Here is a 21,219-nt window from a genome sequence, read left to right as displayed (position 1 = left end):
TGCGTTTTAGTAATTAAACGGCGAGAATAGACTCAATAAGTTGTGATAAAACGCTTAACATAAACAGGTCTTAACAGCGAGCCGTGATTTTAAACCATTGTAGAAACGTAATTCAAAAGGCGCTTAACCATTTTGAGAAACGTGAATCGCATTATAATTCTGCTTGTAATGTCTGTTCATATTGACTGTGGGATGTTTTCCTTTTTCTCATCCACTTGAATTAGTCGGCTCCAGTTCTATTCCTACAGAGGAAACACAAACGTATTTATTTCACGTAGCATTAGTAAGCCGAGTATGTTTTATCTAATCATCGAAACCGTCGTTGGAAAGTCGACTGGTCCGGTATATATGAAACGACCTTAATACAGTTTAAGGAACTATACTTTAGTTAGGTAGGTGATATCTTTAGTTCATTCTTTGTCGTTTCGCTGTTATTTTCTGGCGTGAAGAAATTCCCCGACCGGCAGTTGCAAGTATGGAATGTAGTGTTTTTTTCTTTAGTATAGTTTTAAAATTGGTCTACCGACAAGCAATCAGCTCTTTTACTAGCCTAAAAATATTGTTTTTATTCTGAGCTTTGATAAACCCTTAAAATGGCACTCTTCCACAATTTTGTTAGCTTAAAATATTCTACAAAAAGTGCTTAAATTGTGACTTAGAAATGAATATGTTGATCACGTTTCACTACACTGACTCTTATTCCTAGAACCCAGAAAAATGTTTACATTGTCACTGACTGAAATAGTTTGTAGTCCATTTATTTTGTAAAATCGCTGCCTAACAGCTGCTTCAAAGTGGTGACCTCCAAACTCGTTTGCCAATTTCGACAGTCGTTTTTTTAATCATGGCAGAAATATATGTTTATCATCGACAAGACTAACAGGGTCTGACAGTGAAATTGATTTTCTTTCCAGATCTGTACAGTTTGTTTTTCAGTTTTTTTGTTCGTATTATGCGCTCATCTTCTTATCTCCCTCAGCAAGAATGACTAGCCGCAGGATTAATCATCCAGCTTCCGTTGTTGATATTTTTTTATAGACATATGAATATTCAGTTTATCTATTTCATTAACAATACGTAAATGCATACGGTTTTTGGACACACGTTATATTTATGACATTCAATTTGAAAAAGCTTAGGTCATTAGCGATAAAGAGATATTCAATATACTGTTAAGCCATAAAAAGCAATGTTATTCCAGCGTTGTCATTGGTAACCACCTTTAATTTTCAATTTAATTATGTACAGACTTGCGTTTGCAGAGGCAATTAGTGAGGTGGTAAAGCTAATTTATTCAATGTGAATGAGTGCTTGTATTCTCATTATTTTAGGTGACAACAAAACGTTATTTAGATAATGGAAACTTTCCAAAACAGATAAGTTTATGTTGCCAGTTCGGAAGGATTGAATTCGGAACGACGCCACCTAGCCCCAGAGATAGGCGTCCTCTTGACGGCCTTCGATTCAATCGTACTCTGACGACGAAAGAGAGGAAAACGTTTAGGTCAGTATTTTATTGTGTTTTATTGTGTTTTATTCAACTGTTGAATGTGTGGCGATTCAATTATTTTATCTGTAAGATTGTGTGGATCAAACTGGTTTTAAGGTTAGGGAAAGTAGTTCACATCATCTGATTCGGAGCCTGAGCATGGTGACTACAGATTGAGCACAAGAAGCGGTAACTGAGACAGAACAGAACGGCAAAACCCCTCGTCGGGGATTTTTCTTTTACAAGGTAGTATTCGTGATGAACACAATGTTAATATTTTTTCCATTTTAATTAATGTCGTTCTGTGGTCTTGTAGCGACTGAACAAACAGACTTTAGTCGGATGATGTTGCAATTAATGGTTCTGCTTTGAATATGCATGTTTCCTCAAGTATTGAGATGTATTAATATACAAAGAAGAACGAAGAAAAAGAAAATAAATTTCGTAACAAGCAAATTAACAGGCAAGCACTTTTTTTATGACCGCAACTGAATTTTCTTGACGTGGTTTTAATTTGTGGCGAACACCATAACAATCATACATTATTTTAAGAACTATTTTCTCATGGAAATTACCACTCCTCTTTAGTTTGCATAATCATTTTTTCCTGCCGGTAAAACAAAATTAAACAACCATATCGCTCAATACTGACTCAATATCCCTCATTCAGTTCGTTATCAACAAAAACATCCGTAAGTGTTTGTATATAACAAATGGAGCGAAACGTCTTTTAAGACAACATCGTCATTGCCATCACGCATATCAGGATGCATTTGTTTTTGGCTGGACCAAATCATGCGCTTTCCTTAAAAATATTTTTGATATAATCATTATTCTTCAGCTATGTCTTTACTTATATCTGCTTTTTCTCTCACTGTTTTTTGTTTTTTTGTTAATAAATGAACTGCTGGGTCAGTTAAACCAATTTCCTGATCATGAAAGCGGAGACGTCACAGTGGAAGGTAAATACAAAATTTGCAAGGAGTCCTTTAATTAATTACTTCTCAGTGTAGATTGTTTTTCAGTATTAATTTACCTGTGACTGTTTCTAAAAATTCTTCCTAGTGGTGATGTTCTCTTGCGAAAAAGAGTCGATCATGTAGTTTTAAACGGTTTTCACAGTTCACAGCCGACCGCAAGCCCACGGAACACCTGCAAACAGGAAGTTTTAAATTTATGAAATATTTACTTTTCCAAAAATTTTCTACCGGTCACGATCATTCTTATTGTGTAACATAGTTTCACGGCTTCTACAGTGTTCGTATCTGATAATGTTTTTGAAACACAGGTTGACAGTGACTTCTTTTAATTTTCATTTTTAAATGGACGGCGGGGGGGGGGGGGGGGGGGCGGGAGTCACACTGTGTCAAAATGAGGGTACTCACCAGACTGTCATGTTGCTTTCGCTACCTGTTGTAGGTTGGTTGCTTAAAAAACGCTTACAAAAGGAGGAGTCACGGGCACCCCAGGACACCCCTAGCTAGGCCCCTGTGTTCTCAGAGCAATTCAGCGGGTTTTCTAATAAATACATGTTTTTTCCTGTCTGGTGATTCTCATTATCATTTATTTCTTGATCCACATGCGAAGTTCCTAATTGTCGAAATTTCTCATGGGATTTCAACAATCTGGTTACTGTTTTACATTTCTCTTGTTATTTTTCTCCTTCACGAAGATAAGATCATCTAAAATTATCCGGATCTGATTATTTTCCATACATCTGCTCATAAAAATGCATTCAGCTTCTATTATCAATTTAGTCAACATGATTCTCGAGCTCACAAAAATGTGCTTACGTTCTCAGTTCGTTGACTCCTATTGATCAAGCTGAGAGTTAACATTACTGATTTGCTCTAAGTTCACTTTCCCTGAAACAACTTTTCAGCTAACGTCAGATTTTCACAGACTTATTTGATGTCTTGTTCCTTCATAGAGAGCCAAACATTCTTTGATGGTTAAGACTAGCTAAGCGCCGTCCGCCTTGAAAATGTCATCGACCGCGGATATCACCTTTAAAGTTGTCTTCTCTTTCATGATCATCGTTAACTTTCTTGGCAATACGCTGGTCATCTTGATCGTCCTACGAAATCGGAGAATGCAAACTCCTATGAATTATCTGCTGGCTAACCTTGCTTTGGCAGACATGTTATTTGCGCTGTTTTTCATTCCACGGAGACTACTCATCACAGAATTCAGGCACCCTGGAGGGTGGGTTGGGGATTTCTTGTGCAAGACATTTACGCACGCAAACCTCTCCTGGATGGCATCAGTGGCGGCGATAATAACATTGTTAGTTATTGCATGGGAGCGATACCACGCCATAATCCATCCACACAACTCTCGAGTCCGCATGACAAAGGGAAGGCTCAGAAAATTCCTTATTTTTATCTGGATTTCTTCAGTTGTTTTTCTGCTGCCTGAGACGGTTGTCATACGTTATGACGAAAATAAGCCAGCCTGCATTTTTGACTTTCCTGACTGGCTTGGTAAGGCGGACGCAACCATGTGGCTTTTTGCCGTAGGTCTATTTCCACTAGGTGTCATGAGCATCCTGTACGGTCGCGTGGTGCGCCGGCTATGGTTTAATAGTGACCACACAACTAATGTATCCCAGCGTACATTGCTGAGGTCGAGGAAACGTGTTACTAAAACCGTCTTAGTGATAACTGTGGTCCTGGCAATATCTTGGCTTCCTAACCTCATTTATTACTTCCTTGAGATGTTCCTGCTGATAAATGACACGACGACAATACAGACCAACATTGGATCTACGGAGACACTGTTTCGCGTTGTCTCGTACGCATTTATATCGATAAACTCTACCGTAAACCCCGTTATATATGCTACACAAGACAGATCATTTCGACGTCATATGTGGAGCTTATTAACGAAATGCTGTGGAACTCGTAACAATAAAGTATTTGGAGAACTTAGGCAACCTGGCGCATGTGTAACAGTTTCAGGAGCAGGAATTGTTCTAAACGGGGTTGGTATGGAATGCAAATTTGAAGATCCCACACCCAACCATTTAGAATATTGCAAAGATACTCAATAAAAACTACGTCTTTGTGCCAATAAGGTCTATATTCTGAGGCTAAAAGCACTTCTCCCGTCAGTCAATCCAATCATAATGGTATCGGCCCAATAGACCTTTTTCGACTGGGCGGTTTGTTGCCTCATTTCAGACCATGTGATGATACTCTTGGGAATTCTTCCTTTCAACCAAAGGTTTCGCAAATAATTAAAGTTTGTTTGAAATTTTTAGTGCTTCTATAAACTGCCACAAAGACAGGTAATGAGTGTTTTTTTTAGACGTGATTTAGGTTGTTAACTTAGGTCGCTTAGGTGTGATATCTAATTGCAAAAAGCTTTGAAGTGAAAGCAAGAGTTAAGACTCTACAACTCCATTTATATAAGTCCACATGCGCGTTTCATCACCGGATTTTCATTTCTGAGGAGATGATTGACGAGGAATAAAGCCATCCATCCCACTGAGGAATGTAAGCCTGATTCAAATTTGCCCGACCACAGTTATTTAACCACCAGCCTGATGGTCCGTTCACGACAGCACAGTTTCCCAGGTCATTTCTATCATTGTCTCGGTCAACAGTTGTAAACCGCATGCCGTCCTTCACAAACGCCTTGTCGCTGTCACCATGAAGCGCATTACCGATGTTTCCCTCTGCATACGCCCCGACGTTAAGACGGTAATTGTCTTCCGGACCTGTTATAGAGAAGTTGTTATAAACAGCATAACCCTTATAGCCGTCTCGATCTACGAGTTCTATTCGCAGTTGCACCGGAGTTTTTGTGAGCCGTGACAGATATTGATTCCCAAGCCAGAATGTGTTTATTGAATGACCGAAGCCTTCCTCGTATTCCCTCCAATACTTTGAAAAAAGTGTCGTGAACGGACTGGTACGTTTCTGAAATACAAGCCACCCTCCACCATCAGTTGTTTGGTCACAGTACACTGAGAATCCATTATCTTTATCATCGGGGGCCACATGGTTGCCTCCGGATCTAGTTTGGCCGAAATCAATTAATTCTTTGCAGTTGCGAGCTGTGGAGTTCAAAACAAAACTTATATCAAAATATTAAATAAGCTTTTCAAGACATAAATGAAAACATCTAGTATGTGCAGGTAGTATATGTGATATAACGTTTTATTCCTTACACTGGCCGTATTTATTTACCGGGAAGACGAATATGTGATGCGTCTCAAGGCTAGACATGTTTTGTCTAACATCAATTTCGTCTGTGCTAGGGTGGATCGGGTGAGTGACGTCAAATCCCTCAGGGGGCTGACTTCAACGGAAGCGATGACATCAAAATTTACAAATAGAAAATGATGTCATACATTTAGTAGGGTAGAATTTTCCAACCCACGGTGACGTCAGCTCCCTGGCGGATTGTGACGTCGCCCACCCGACTTACCCTGGCGCAGAGTCCCTGGACAGGTTTTTCACTATTAATGTCTTGGTAAATACGAGAAGCTTCAAGTATTGACAAAAAAGCTATCGATCGTGAGAGACTGTTGGTCGCCTGCCTACAGCTTTTAGTAGAGGGAATTCTCAGTTCAGATGAGTTCGTCTGTTTCATACGTCTCACATTTGCTTTGACGCATTTTACGTGTTAAACCTATAGTGTGTCGGTTTTAGGCGGCATAATTTAGACTCAAAAACCGGAAAGTACCTGTGCCATTGAATGCGTCTCATGTTCCTAAAAGTATAATACGTCTAAAATGCATTAGTCGCCTGAGATGAATTATCCATCTGACTACGTAAATACGGCCATCATTGATTCTGAAACACGCGACCTTTGTTAGTGACTCGGGCAAGAAAAAAGAGTGTATTTTGAATTTCATTTTTCTCATACACTGTACCTAATTAATAATACAGCCGATGGTTAGCTTATGTGTTCTGAATTAAAAGAAGTACATCTCCATCGGTTTAAAATCTTCAGCATAGCTATTATATTGCACCTACGATGCTGGTCTGGCTGAATCCCTCGACAAACCGAAATCCGGTTTACCAACATAGGGTAGCTTATTTAATAACGTCCGTCGGTACAGTGAGCTAGCAGACGTTTGGGTTGTTCACTGGAATTTATAATAAAATATATTCTCGCCGTGGCCTTAAAGGTGGAAAAAACTCTCCAGGTGGAAAGCAGTAATCTCGTCTACCAGAAAATGTCATCTAGCGTTAAGAAAAAACTAAAGAAGCCAATCGCTGCCACTGAAATTTTAGCAGACAAGTCTGTCTTATGTCCACATATGCAATGACTGTTTATTTCACTGAATGATCCCTCGCCAGCAATTAATGATCGATGAGGACGCGTCTTAGTTACGTATTTTAGACAATACCCATCAGGCCTCGTACCTTTGGCTCGTTCACATTGTTTACCGCGATATAACTGAGTACACTGGCAATAAAACATGTCACCATGGCATGTGCCCACGCATCTTCCGTTGTTATAGCACTTGTACCTTTCACATCCAACACTTGTCTGTAGACATAGACAGAAGATGCATTTCAGTCTAAGATACATTAGTTTGGACTGTCTGTTACCGGCAAACCCTATCAGACCTTTTAAATTTGTTTTTATGGAACGCTTCATAAAATCAAAAAGTGTTTTTGGCCCTTTATAACCATTGCATGCAGACGGTCTGCTTTGTTTGCCCTGCTGGGCCACACCTTTCACCATTAAGAGTCGTGCGCCAATTACTACATAACAACGATTCGTTACCACAATAAATGAACATTGAAATAAAATTAAAACTAAAATTAATGGAAATTAAAATTAAAGGACTCAAGGATGTTCAGCTTCTCATTCTGTTAGCGAGGTTAGCATGATTCTGAGAAGCTCAAGTATGAAGCTTAGCTAAAATTAAGATAACCTTGTTATGTAAAAGTGGTTTCAATTTGTAGAAACAGTTTTTGGCATACAATAGAAAGCCAGACATGATAAGAATCAGATTTTTACCACACAAATGTTTCATGAAGTCTATTTTGAGTTATTGAAATCAGTGATGGTGATATTTCTTGTGGACATTTTAGTATATAAAGAACAGACTTAAACAAACACCTTTCGTTCATGTAACGATCCATAGTACTGGAAGCCATCTTTCTCTTTGAAGGCCTGTGGCTTGCTTTCTTTGGTTTGTGAGTTGAGTTCACAAGTGCGTCTGTTAGTGTGATTGACTTTATGCTCGTAGTTGTATGACATACATCCCTCATAACTCACACATCGTCTTCCACATTCTATGTCATCTTGTACTAAGTATCTGAATGTAATAACAGTTACGAGAAAGTCATTTTGATTCTACTACCTCTTAGATATAACTGATATACATGGAGATAATTGAGGAACCATAAGACTTGATACAGGGATAAAAATTTATAATTCGTTTTTAGTATTATACACAAACAAATCATCAACAAATGGTTAATTGGACAATGCATGAAAAAAAAATCGACTTCAACAATTTGACTCTAACTCTGGTGTTCATCAACTTTAACGTTTCCATGGTAATCTCGTTGGAGTGACTGTGTTTTTTATCAAAACTTTATTAAATTAAGTACATTTCTTTATCAATATAAGCATAGTTAATAGAGGGAAATGAAGTTCGGCAAACATCAAACGAACCACTGATTAGTCCCTCAGTCAGTAGTAAACAACAAATAAGTTCTGTGCCCAGTCATTCCCCTCTACAACTATGATATAAAAAGCAATAATTTCCAAAACTAAACCCTCATTTTCATATATATATACTTAAGTGTCTAGTTTGTATCCCACCAAAGCTCTATCTGGGAATTTAACAAAATTAACATGTGACAAGCATTCTCCTGCCCAGAGACGTCGTTCCTTTTGATAAGGAGCGACCATGGAAACTAGACTTTCGGTTGAATAACCATGCCTAGTTAAAAATGTAGTTTAATCGCTGAGCCCCTTGATGTTTTAATTTCGGGTATTTTTTGCTCTTAAAACCAATCAAAATCGATCCTGCAATGCTATGTTTGTACGAAAGTCACTCGTTTCGTCGGACTAAGGTTGTAAGGAGCTTGGACTCGAAGAGCGAATTGGTCGAGACGTTTTATGGTTAATTCAAACGGATGATTTGAATTCTATTTTTTTAAAATAAAGAATTAACGTGTTCACATTTATAGTCAGTTACAATGAGTATGTCATAGGCTAAGGATTTTTTCCTATCTCTCCATCAAGGTTTGTTTTCACTAGCGCATAAGCAGAAATATAAGCTGACACACGCAGACGCAGTAAGATGTTTCTAATTTGCGCGCCTTTTGTCAGGACAATTTCCTATGTGTATGTTGCTTATGCTTGGAGTTAGCTGTGTAGGCCAGTTTCTTTTTTCATCGTTATAATATCTATCTTTTCACTTGGCAAAAAAAGATAGCCAAATCGGAATATTCAGAGTAAAATTTGCAGTAATCCCGTTGAAGCTTTCATAAGCATACGGGCACCTTCGGACTTGGAAGAGGGAGGACGGTGAACTCCTTCTTGCCCGGAAAAAAATCACACAATGCCTGAATGCGTAAGCTATCCATTGTTGAAATCGGAGTAAACACTCACTCAAACTGCAGTAAAAACAAATACCTTCAAAATTCCCAAGCCTAATTAAAAAAAGAATAGCTGTACGGACATGTTTCCCGAATCATGAGCGTTTTTCCCAATGTATTTCACTGATTTCTGAAACTGTAAACCCCCTCCCCTCCCCCCCCCCCCCCACCCCCACAGCCCGTAAGCCTATGGTAGCTTTAATCGTGCTTTGAAAATTGGTGATATTACATCTGACTTCGAAATTATGTCCGCGTTTTGTGCTAAAGATTGCCAAGTCAATTTATATCTATATGATGAGCCAAACCAAGTGGCGTTCTTCTTCTTAAGTAAAAAAAGTAAACGAAACGGAAAAAAAGTCTAGTTACCTTCTGTCGAAGCTTGAAACAATCCTGTTCTTTGACAATGACCACGGAACACTTCAAGCTCGGCGAGGCTGGTGACCTCCACTGTGAGAAGTATTGCTGCAATAGTATAGACTGTTGCAGGCATGACATCAACTAGCCAGCCCTGAAGAAAAACGCACGTTAAAGTTAAATGAAATGCCGTTTTTTTTTAATGCGAGATCATAATCTTATCTTTATTATATAAAAATTAATAGACCATGCTTTATGGTTTGATTTTTTGCTTCTTCTTCTTCTTTTTTTGTGGGCATTGTTCATGCTAAAAGTACCGACTGTCCCTTCGATGATTACCACAGCCCTGCAGGCAGTTGTCATGTGAAAGAAAATGATTGGAAATTCCAGCTGCTATCTTAAATGGGGTCTCCAGAAATATAAATGGCTATTTTCTCAGCTATCGATCGTAAAGGAAACAGATTGCTTCTCTAAACAAGTTAGGACAACCAAATGTACCGCTTTTGACAGCCACAGCACAGTTTGAAATCAGCAACACCAATGGATTAGACAAGAAGCTGATTCCAAATAAACAAATATTCTACTATCTGGCCTTGGTTTTTTTTGTTGTTGTTGTTTTTTGTTTCTTCTATTGATTTTTCGAGCGCAAAAGTAAAGGTTCGAAGAAAAAGAGATTTGGAAATTGTGGCATAAATTACCTCACCATCTTCATGAATTCTCCTTTGCTTGCATATCACAGATATACTTCTTAGGTCCCCAAAGATGTTTCAAATTGTTTAAATCAAGCAAGGCAAATACTGTTATTACATGTTATTATGGAATAATAAATTCAACCAATGAGAGCATATGAAATTAACTCAAGGACCCAGATTGACATAAGCAGGAAGCGACAGTTTCTACTTTTACGATAGCACAGAGATAAGCTGACAAATAGACAAACAAAAGGCATAACATTTTAATTTACCATCCAGTGTAAGAAAAATTTAAAACAGGGGGAAAATATATAGTTTTATAGTTTTAACGGTTTGTAGTAGTAGTAATTGCCAAAAGTAATTTCGAAAAAGGAAAAAAGGACATCATCAGAACATTTGGTTCACGCTGGATCGTTTTGATTGAGGTGTGGTTCTCGCTCTTATGTCCAAAACAGTTCTCTTATTTTAAATCGTGGACTTGTAGATATAAACAGAAAACTATCAGGGAACTTAGATTATTTTTGTTGAATCAGTTGCTACTTGGAAAGCGACAATAGGGAAGGACACTAACATCATCTGTCGTGAAATTAAGACGACAATAGCAATCGGTTCGTCATAGCCATCTATATTTTGAGCAGGCCCCTGAGCAGTAGTATATTGCCTCACTTCCTACTCATTTCAAACAAAGATCATATGCCTTGTCATGTCCTAAATTGTACATAACAATGTTTCATTCGATCGATTTTAACTAAAAGTTTAAGTTTGAGCATCTCAGACGAGTGCTTTCCGTTTGCCTCTCGATGCGTGAAGCATCTTGTTTGAAAGAGCAATGATTTATTCTGCGAGGAAAAATTTGTGGTTCACGTTTGTGTCCTCTATGAAAGCCAGAATTTGATCATTCACGTTATTAATAAGTTAACAACTAACGTACTGTCCGTTTGCGATCCTGTCGTTGCCTTTGTTGACGAGGTTTGTTCTAACTAAAACTCTCGCGATTTATTCACCATTACAGACGAAATAGCATAAGCTCAATACAGTGTATACCATTACCCATTGTCCTACATCTTTGAAAAGAAAATGTTGACTTACACTTTGTGTCAGTTGCCTTTTTCAACTTGCATCAGTCAACAATATGTTTGCCTGTTTTTCTCCTTTACATGTCCTTCAGTGAAAACTTAGCTAAACAGATTAAACATCTACACTTTTTAGGCCCGGATCTTCTTTGTTGAATTAAGCAGAGACTTGATGTTATTGTTCTCGCAGAAGCTTTGTCGGCAGCGGACGTACTTGTAAAAAGGTGTCAATGCTGCAAAATTACTGCTCAACAATGGACGCAGGTGCACCAGTTTTATGTAATTCCTACATCAGAGAGGCGATTTTCTGTTTACTGCTGTGGACTACCAGCGCGTTTGTGTTTGAGGCGGGTTTTAATTATTGCATTTCATGTTAAAGTTAGCACAAAACAAAGTAGTCTACAAAAATATGGCCTTTTTATACCAACTGATCGTCATTTTGAACAAATCGAAAGGGGCGAAGAAATTTTAATTTCGAAACTGTGACGAGATTTATGATATATTTCGATCTGTTCGCTTTTCAGTTCTCTTCAATTGACCCTTTAAAAGTCACTTAATAAAAATTTTTTTTTTGCTCATCAAAATTTAAACTGTATCCTATGGATCAGACAGGAACGAAAATAATTTGACTTGTTTTTAATTAGCTCAACAGCTAAACTGTCGACCTCTAATTTGAAAAGTTGAATAAATTAAAGTTGAAATTTAAGGTATAGTTAAGTTGGCATCTTCACATTATATACTGCAACACTGGCTGACAAACTGATATAACAATATAGCAAACGAAATGCGTTGATAAAAATTATGAAAAACCAGGAACAGCAATGTGAATTTTACGAGTGGTGTATTTTCCAGTAAACACTCGTATCTATATTTAACAAATACAGCTGAACCTCAGGTTGCTACCACCTCTACTCAACGACCAGTTTTTCAAAATACCAAACACTTTGCAAGTCAAATTACTATATTTGGAACCTGTTGTAAGCGACCACCTCTCGTAAGTAACTGGAAGCGACCGCGGCCACATGCCAGCCCGATACCCTCGGGGGGGGGGGGGGGGGGGTTATGGCTAAAAGTGAAGTGAAGCGACCACTTGACAGATAATAGAGCGGATAGATAACAAGTTGTTGTCAAATTTAAAGCAAGCAATCTACTAATCCTTATTGTTATACCCTCCAACTCAAATACGTTTTCCGATTGGAAGAGAACGTGTCACTCCCTTGGGAAAACTCACTAACCCCTTAGGAAAACAACAACCTGAACTTTCGACTCGCACGTGATCAGGTCGTACTCTTTGAAACCGCGGCAAATTTGGGAGCCAGCCGGCGTCAAGCAAGCGATTTCTTCGCAGTATTTTTTTCTTTTTTGAGTTGGGAGGTATAACAAAACACTTAATGACTGGTCCGGCGGGAAACAGTGAGTTTTGTTTCCCCTCGACTTCAATATATATTCTTCTCGGCTTCGCCTCGGAGAACATTGAGGGTCTCGGGGAAACAAAACTCACTGTTTCCCTTGGGGCCAGTCATTAATTGCTTATTAGTTCATGTTCAGTTCCACCTAACTTGTAGACAACATTTAAGATTCAATTTGTAACCTTATTAGGTAGTTATCAGAAGCGAACCATGATACTCTGAATAAATACTTTGGAAAGCTTAAATATTTTTTGTCTCCTAAAAGTTATTACATGAGTTGAAATGGGCATTGACGCATGGGGTAATTCTCTGCAATTACCATTTGCTAATGAGGCAAAAGTTTGACCTGGTATAGTCTAAGCTCTCGTAAGCGACCACCTCCCGTAAGCGACCATCCAAGCTTGACATTTTGGTGGTCGCTTAAGTGTGGTAGACTCAGTCTGACTACGTTGCCGTGCGTCTCCTCAGTAAAAGATCATCAATGACGCCAAAATGTGATCAGAACAAAAACGTGCCACACGAGTGTGTCACTGATGTTCTTACCACATTTTGACGTCATCTGTGATTTATCACTGAACTGACGCACGGCGACATGGAATCTATTTGTTTTATACATATATAAAAAACAAAACAAAATTAATTGTTCATGATTGTTTATGACGTCATATCCATGTGTCTGATCTGCAATAGATCAAAAGTAAGAGCAAATCAAAATTCGAAAATACCTCGACGTATTAATATGGTAGAATATGTTTATAATGATGTGTCATTCAGCTAGATAGGGCGATGATCTTACTGATAGATTACCTCAGTGTTTGGAAACAAAATCGAATTACAGCAGTACGAGTGTATTTTGGGTGTTTTACATAAGCGCGTGATATTATGAGCAGTTAGCTTACAATGGCCAGATGTACCAGCAGGGAATCATGGTAGTTATATTTACCATTTAATTTGATGAATACAACTAGCAGGCGGGTCTCACAGGGGAGCTGGCTATTGTCCGTCTCAACTGTGGCCGAAGCAGAAACATTCTCTCCGGGCCCCTGGGGGGGGGGGGGGAGATTCCCATATAAAAAGAACGGGGGTGCTCGTCGCACCTTGCATACCGCGGCTGCGCCCGCAGTACGAGCGGTAGTCAAAACCGAGCTGACCTACGGAAAACACACGATAATAGTCTTTTTCTTCGCAGCTAACAATGCTAAAGCTGACAATGCTACAGTTACTTAGGCCTCTTCTAACAGTTAACTTGGGTTTAATTTGACGAGGTACAGCACATATTTTTTAGAATAACACAACTAATATCTTACCTGGCGACACTCCACGAACCACGAGCGAGTTGCCGGTGACCCACTTTTGGAGCCAAATTAGAAGCTTGGAGACACAAAATGTTTCATATTTTCCACTTTTTGCAATCTGGTGGTATATTCCATTCCGTGAATATTTTAAGCCATCTCCAGCGGGAAAAGTTGCCCGATTTCAATGCCTTTCCTGTTAACATACATTGACGTCAGGACAGAAATGTTTTTCCCGCCTGCTGAATCCTGATTGGTCAATTCAAATTTCAGTCACGCCAGCCGTATGCAAGGTACCTTTTAGGGTTAAAAAAGCGGTTTTGGTAGCTCTTAGGGTGGCAGTTTTTGCGCTACCTTTTAGGGTATTGAGCAGGAAAACATGTGACAGCAGATATTTGAAAATCAACTGATAGTTAATTTTTGACAGAATTGGTACCTCTTAGGGGTGAAAAAATTTTCAAGCTCAACGGTTCTTTACAAATTTCCCACGAGCACCCCCGTCCTTTTATATGGGAGTTCCCCCGGGGCCACACGCACGCTCACAGCGGTTCATCGTTAGGTTTTTAAAAAGTCTGATTTCTCATCATTTTGCCTCTCGGTGATTTTCCTGCACTTGGAATAGACTTTACCGTTGTCGCCAATGTTTACTCGGGCTTCCGTAGGAAAGCCCAAATCACAAAATGCAAACCGTTTTGTCTTGGTAGCCAAAATGAGGGTCATTGTCCCAGGAGTTCCTAGCGTAGATCGTGGAAACTGAGGATGAGGATGCGACAGCTTGCTTTATTGTGAGCCCGCTCTTCGTGAACAATGTAATATACATAATGCTGTTTTTGTGAAGAAAGTTTTGGAAAGATTCACGCCTTATACGTTCATCTCACAAAGATGTCGATCGTTTTCGGAACGGGGCGGTCCTGCTTGAATAGCTAGCTCCAAATAAAAAACGTTATGCTCGTTCTCACGAGATTAACCAATGAGCCATGTACGAGTTTAAAATACGAAAACACTGACAAAAAACTAATATGACAACTGACTCAAAAATAAACTATGATGCCGAGACGAACACCTTAGATGTTGAAAAAATCAAGAATCGTCGTAAGCAGAACTTCGAAGATGTGGCAAACAACATGCAATTGGAAAAGGAGGATACTCAACGAAGCAATATTAAATACAGTCAAACCTCCACTAATCACCACCTCCCTACAACGGCCGGCGGACGGTCCATACATTCACTCTTATTCGCTCTCTACAACGGTAGTGGCCACTAATGCACATCCCAAACAACCAGAATAACCTCTCCACAACGACCAGTTAATCAACGACTGACGCATGGTGTTTACCAAACCCCATGTTTTATTGTAAAAGGTCACGAAACTTGATTCGTACCATACATTGTTGGTCTCTTTTTTTTGTTTGGTTTCTGTTTTGATGTACAGTAAAACCTCTCTACAAGTGCCAACTTCGGTAAAGAAAAATTGGCCGTTATAAAGAGGTGGATCTTATGGGGAGGTAGGGGTGTAATCTGAAACCTGTTTTTTCGGTGGGGTACAACATTTTTATATTTAAAAAATGCTTACTGTAGCACAGGAATACCTATTTAACTGAATTCAAGCACTGAAACGAAATGTATTCCTTGCCCTGTTTCTACGCACTGTTGACAGGCGCTGTTGCGCTTCGTCGGCGAAGAGCTGGAAACAAGGAGCGCGGTGCTTGATGGTTAAGTAGCTTGCATAGGAAGCATTAGTAGCAAGCGTTCTTGTACACTCAGCATTCCGGCCGCGTGAAAACAGGGTCAAGAGCAAAAAATATCGACAAAGCTACCTCCGACTCCGTCTTTTTTTTGGCTCTCGCTCCTAGTTTCGCGCGAGCAGACCTTACTCGTTCGCACTTTAATACGGAAACGCTTGCTATACAGTCAATGGTTAGGTTGCGTTCTCATTTTCGAGTACTATATATAGACCCACGACACCATGGGCATCCATTCTGATGGGCCGGCCTCACTCCAGTCAAGGAGGAACTCTTAGGGACGAGGCAGTTATTAGTTGAGTCCATTTTAAACTTGTCCGCAGTGTTCCGTAGCGCGGGTTTGTTTTACATGTATTCAGGAAGACCTTTGATTCAGACCTTCTTGTAACCCGAAGGATGATATCATTGCTTCTAAGTCGTTTTCGCGCTATTAACCATCAGTCGAGTCTTCTTGATGCTTATTCCTTAACATTTTAAACTCTTTAAAGGTGTTTTGGGGTTCTAAGTGCATAATTTCGTAGTCTTGGATGCTGCGATAAAAAAAAAATTACTTTCTACTACCCCCTAGAATTGCATTGGACCAAAACACAATAGGTACCATAGAAATCGCTGGGGAGTGGAAAAGAGGCAATTTGTTAGTATTTACAAAGAATCACTTGCCTCAACTACTCTGCAAGGGAGTTATGCACCCTCAGCTACTCTTATACGAAGTTAACGGAGTTAACAATGGAAAGTTTAACAATTTCTTTCACGGTCTTTTAGTACATCATCATATTGTGTCCAGTTGACGAAAATATTGACATCTGAAGGCCACGTTTTCGATCGATCAGAACTACCATTTTGCTTACTTGCAGTACCTTTCCCAATATTCTAACCTCAACAGTCCTCCGTCCTATGGACTTCGCACTGAAAAGGAAACAAGGAGAGCACAGTAAAACCACGGTGTTTTAGGAAGGGATACTGCAACTAAGGAAATTTAAAAAGAGTGCGAATGTGACGTAAGAAAAAGGAAAAAGGAAAACGCTGTACAAACCCTTGTCTGTGGCGACGCATACATAATATAATATAATGCAAACTCACATAACAAAAATTTACTGAGTAAAACAAAACAAGATGGGGTGATTCATGTAAACTTAGCGGGAGTCGAGGGAACAGCACTGCACGGAAACACAGCCGACTTTATGAGGGGAAACATGCAATATTTGACAAACAGTTTCTCATTTAAACAAAGTTCCGGTCTTTCTTCTCCCCTCTCTCGACTCTCTGCTACAAAAGAAAATTAAAACCCGGTAGTCAGAGTAAAGCTGAGCCATTTGTGAAGTTTAGACATCTGCGGTCCTGGCACATTCAAATGAATCCCAGAACTGTTGGCGGCGGCATCTCATAGCAGCGGCGCGCCATCCGACTCAGAACAATATTGAGTCGAGCATAAAAGGAAGCCTGTACACTCAGCAGTTCTTAGCGTATGATTCCAACCAAAAACGTGGTATTGTTAAGTATCGTTACGATCGGGGCGAAGCGTCTTGCAGCGAAATCTAAATCTCGAATGCGAAAAATCTTTTAACTTTAGGGGCCTCGCCGTTACTGTGTTTGTGAGGTAGTTCTCTCTTTATGGTATTTTTAAATAATTATTTAGGACCATACGTCTCTTAATGGCTAAGTGCAATGTCAACCAGTGTCAGAGTTAACGCTTTTTATAACACAAATGGATCTCAATTAGGATTTCATTTGTTTGTGAATAAATATAGTATGTAGTCAATTTCGCCAAGACCTTTCCATTTCTGAATAATCAGTGTGCGTCTTGTGGAAATAAAAAATATCATGTTTTGCATCATGCTTCGTTGTTAAATTTACTTCAATACTGATGCATATTTAAACGGCTCAAACCAGGAAACAGTGACAATTCAGAACAAAACAATACAATTCAAAGGACTAGCAAATCACCCTTGTTAGGCAAATCTAAGAAACATCTGCTCCTGTTTTACCGCAAAACGGACTCAGTAGTTCTAGTTACAGTAGTTCACAGACAAAGGTACGTACAGTTATTGTCAGCCACTTTTCAGCTAATTTTGCATCTATACTAACTCTCCCGGATTATCGGGGAGTCTCTCTGGAGGTCGAGTTACCAAATCTCCCGGATACCAAACAAACCAAAGCCATGATGTTTACTAAGCACATAGTATTTTCACACTTATTTTGGCCGAGTTGGGAAATTTTACGGGATATTATATATGACATGTTTACCTGGTTGAATCGGCTAAACTCAATTATGTATTATGTTTTTAGGGTCGAGAAGAGGCAAAATTAGCAAGCTCCCAGATTTCGATTCCTTTCACTGCCTTTGTGAGTGTAAATCAGTTTTGCCGTTGAAAGAAAGGAAGAATTTCATTCGGTTCAGTTAAAATTAAAAAATTTAGTTTTATTGTATTTACAAATTTTCAACAAGCAAAATTATATTCTTTTCAAAATCTCAGCCTCGAGTTTATTCTTAAAATATTCCTAAAATTTTGCAAATTTCAGGCTCGATATTCTTATAAAATGTATTCTTATAAAAAGGAAAGAGTGTACGTAATCGATGAGGAGGATTGATATGTTCGTCGCTTAAATCTATCTTTTCGTCTATCTGTTGGTCGCTTAAATCAATAAAGAAACCTTTCTCAAATGAAACTCATTACAGACTCATATGGAAACGAAAGTCGGTTCCATAAATTTGGAGTCCACATGATCAAAGGTTACGTCGAATGATCCCCCAAAACCCGCCCTGCCGAGAGACCTGACACCTAGCTTGACCCCTTAGTGATGTTAACTCAAAGCATTTAGTCAGTTAACTAGACCGTGGTTCGGATGGCAAACTGAGGACATTTTCAAAACAGAAAAACTTTCAGGGACACCGATTTGATGGTAAATACAAATATGTATTTAACAGCAAACGTAATATCCAGACATAGTGGAAGGCACTAATGTCACATCGGCAAACCGAACCTAGTGGAAACAGGCTGGGTAATAAGCCCTTTGCACGATCCGGTCACATGGTACAAAATCACATATGCTGGTGAGCAAGTTGCGCAGTGGGACTTCCAAAACAAAGGCAGGTCCGGGTGGACTGGTACGAGCTGCATTGTTTTGGAATTCCCACTGTGCAACTTGAACACCAGCATGTGTGATTTTTTACTATGTGACCGGATCGTCAGCATTATTTACATTCTCGTCCCTAGAGACCACGTTCCTTTTGTTCAGTACCAAGACCAAGACCAAGAGTATTTGTTTCGTATTCTTAGCGAATCAGATTTGCCAGATTTGACGGTGTCTCTGCGCATGCTTAGAAAATCGGGTCCGGCCAAAGGTTGCGATTCTTGGTGCTGACCAAAAGGAGCACGGCCTCGGGGGATAAGAATGCATTATTTATTATTTCTTCTCCCCTTCCGATGACTTTTGTTGAACATTGGCAAACCCCTTCAATCAAATGTTCGCGCAGGAGTCTCAAGCTTCTTTGGAGCTGTTAAACCATTTTAATCATGTTTAATGTATGACACTCGTGTAACACAGCGTAAATATAAGAATGGTATGGGAATACAACGATCGTATATAACAGTTCGCGAAAACAAAAACGACTTATCTCGACTTTTCTGTATGAACGTTCGCTTCCTGCTGAAAAATTCAAGCTGAGAGAATTCACCCATTTTTCAGAAAAGGTCAAACTCGCCTATACAGCGAGCCAATCAGAAACTAGAAATTAATTATTTGTTCTATTATGCAATTCGTCTGAAGGAATATAATGCGAATCAGTTCTCATCCAATGAAGACTGTAACTGACGATGATATAAGTTATGCCTGAACGTGTAATATACTGAAGAGCGTCGTCTTCTGGGGAATATCAAGTCAAAGATGTTTTTACTGGCACCATGCCTCATTATTCTTAAGCTGATGAACATTGTGGAATGTACGACATGTCAAGTAAAGGGCATTGTGAACTATTCAAGTTTGTCGTCGACCAAGATGTTGTCCATGACAGCACACTGGAGGGTCAAGTGATTAAAAGAATCACTGTGAAGAGCGCCGCTCAGTATCACATGGAGTGTTGAGACGAGTGTCTGTGTGTCTCTGTAAACTATCTACAAAATACATAGGAAGGAAATTGTGAGCTGAATGGTTTCAATAAAAAAATAAAGCCCAATGCATTGAAACACAGACAAGGATCCCAGTACTATGATCTGATTAGGAGCTACACTGTAGAGGTGAGAATAAACCTAGAGAATACAGAACGATAACACCTCCCGTGTTCAGGCATTAGCAACTGTTTTCTGTTTCACTGCTTATCTTTAATTTTTGAAAACCAAGCTCGAGATAGACAAAAAGCTTTGAATTGTAGTGATGTTTAATGTCCATTTCAGCTTATTTAACACGTCTCCACAAAAAGGTAACGACAAAATAAGCTAGAATATAACTCAGATATAACTCAAGAAACCATATACATGTAACTATACCTATATGTCTTAGTCTTTACCATCTAGAAATGGAAAAGTGCATGAAGGGGAGGACCTTTTAGATATAAGAATTGTGTTTGTTGAGAAGGGTCTGGGGCTATAGGCTCTCACGATGGTTTCGGTTCAAGTTCTTGCACCTATCCTAAGTCCTTCCTATGTTATAATTTTCATGGTTGATCCTATATTCTATTATCCAATGAATAAAAAATCTCTAAGCGCTGGGACAATTTGCGCAGTGTCAACTGAAGCTTTGGAAAAAAAAAAAAAACAACAACAACAAATGCTTTTGAAATAAAAGTGTCAGGCAAAATTGAACAAAAACATCGATCATCAATGTTTAGGAGTTAGGAGAATTCTGTCCGGGTCTGGAAAATTCAGATTGGATGATTCTATGAATTCCGTTCCCTGGTGTAATTAGAAAAGCAGTGATTTCTTTGTTAAGGGTGAGAAACATTACACCCCAAGAAAACAAATTAAAACTCAAAACTGTCTTCCGTGTTTCCCCTGAAATTTGGCATGAACCCAACTGATTTAAGTAGACCCTTATAATTAAGATAAGCAACCTTTACCTGTTTCAGGGTGGAAGACTTAACTTACCAGAAAAAGACATTTGTATTAACAAGTGCCGCAAACCAGCTACATGCTTCCACGGTGGAGTGTGTCGGGAAATTTGTGATCCGAACACTGCAAGATTTAACTCCACTTGTCCTCAAGATTACACTGGTCAGTGGTGCGAGAAACCCTTCTATCCTCGAAACTGCAAAGACATCAGGAAAAATAGCGTTTTGATATCGGGAAAATACAGGGTTTATGACGCTAAAGATCAGCCATTTCTAGTGTACTGCGACTTTGAATCCGAACCTGAGTTTGCGCGGGCCCTTATTCAATCTTTCTCACTAGAAAACAAAGACCAGTTTAAAATAGTACTTAGTGTTGATTATCCGGTTGATGAAATTTCATTGGAAGTAGACTGGGCTTCACACCGTTTGTCTTTGTCTCACATGCAGCATCTCGCCTTAAACTCACCTGCAACTTCCATTCTGACGGCTTCAGTTACACAGACTACACACGCGCAGATTTGAAAAATCACGGCCTCTTTAACTCAT

The 21,219-nt window shown here is 39.2% G+C and overlaps 1 protein-coding gene and 2 pseudogenes across 4 annotated transcripts; 2 read left to right on the top strand and 1 right to left on the bottom strand.

The window, feature by feature from the left end:
- Nucleotides 1-220: 220 nt before the first annotated feature.
- LOC110048031 (neuromedin-U receptor 2-like) lies at nucleotides 221-5,634 on the top strand. 4 transcript variants are annotated; one of them, XM_020753797.2, is made up of 3 exons: nucleotides 221-392; nucleotides 1,332-2,451; nucleotides 3,420-5,634. In XM_020753797.2, the coding sequence occupies exon 3, from the start codon at nucleotides 3,474-3,476 to the stop codon at nucleotides 4,539-4,541; it is 1,068 nt and encodes a 355-aa protein (XP_020609456.1). In that variant the 5' UTR covers nucleotides 221-392; nucleotides 1,332-2,451; nucleotides 3,420-3,473; the 3' UTR covers nucleotides 4,542-5,634. The 4 variants fall into 4 exon arrangements, with proteins under 4 accessions (XP_020609456.1, XP_020609477.1, XP_020609470.1 ...); XM_020753818.2 differs by lacking the exon at nucleotides 221-392 and having other exon boundaries at nucleotides 741-1,504; nucleotides 2,406-2,451; XM_020753811.2 differs by lacking the exon at nucleotides 221-392 and having other exon boundaries at nucleotides 741-1,504; nucleotides 1,607-2,451.
- LOC110048150 (ficolin-1-like) lies at nucleotides 4,917-9,556 on the bottom strand (annotated as a pseudogene).
- Nucleotides 9,557-19,514: 9,958 nt separating this feature from the next.
- Nucleotides 19,515-21,219, top strand: part of LOC149112066 (uncharacterized) — a 1,998-nt pseudogene continuing 293 nt past the window's right edge.

The sequence above is a fragment of the Orbicella faveolata genome, unplaced genomic scaffold (assembly GCF_042242905.1).
Source record: "Orbicella faveolata isolate gen_17 unplaced genomic scaffold, um_ofav_v1 contig_2, whole genome shotgun sequence".
In the NCBI taxonomy this organism is placed as follows: domain Eukaryota; kingdom Metazoa; phylum Cnidaria; class Anthozoa; order Scleractinia; family Merulinidae; genus Orbicella; species Orbicella faveolata.
The sequence above is the reverse complement of the archived record's forward strand: the minus strand, read 5'-3'. Positions and strand labels throughout refer to the sequence as shown.

What these genes read in the sequence shown, in the direction of transcription:
- LOC110048031 (XM_020753797.2), top strand. Translation starts at nt 3,474, where the DNA reads ATGTCATCGACCGCGGATATCACCTTTAAAGTTGTCTTCTCTTTCATG.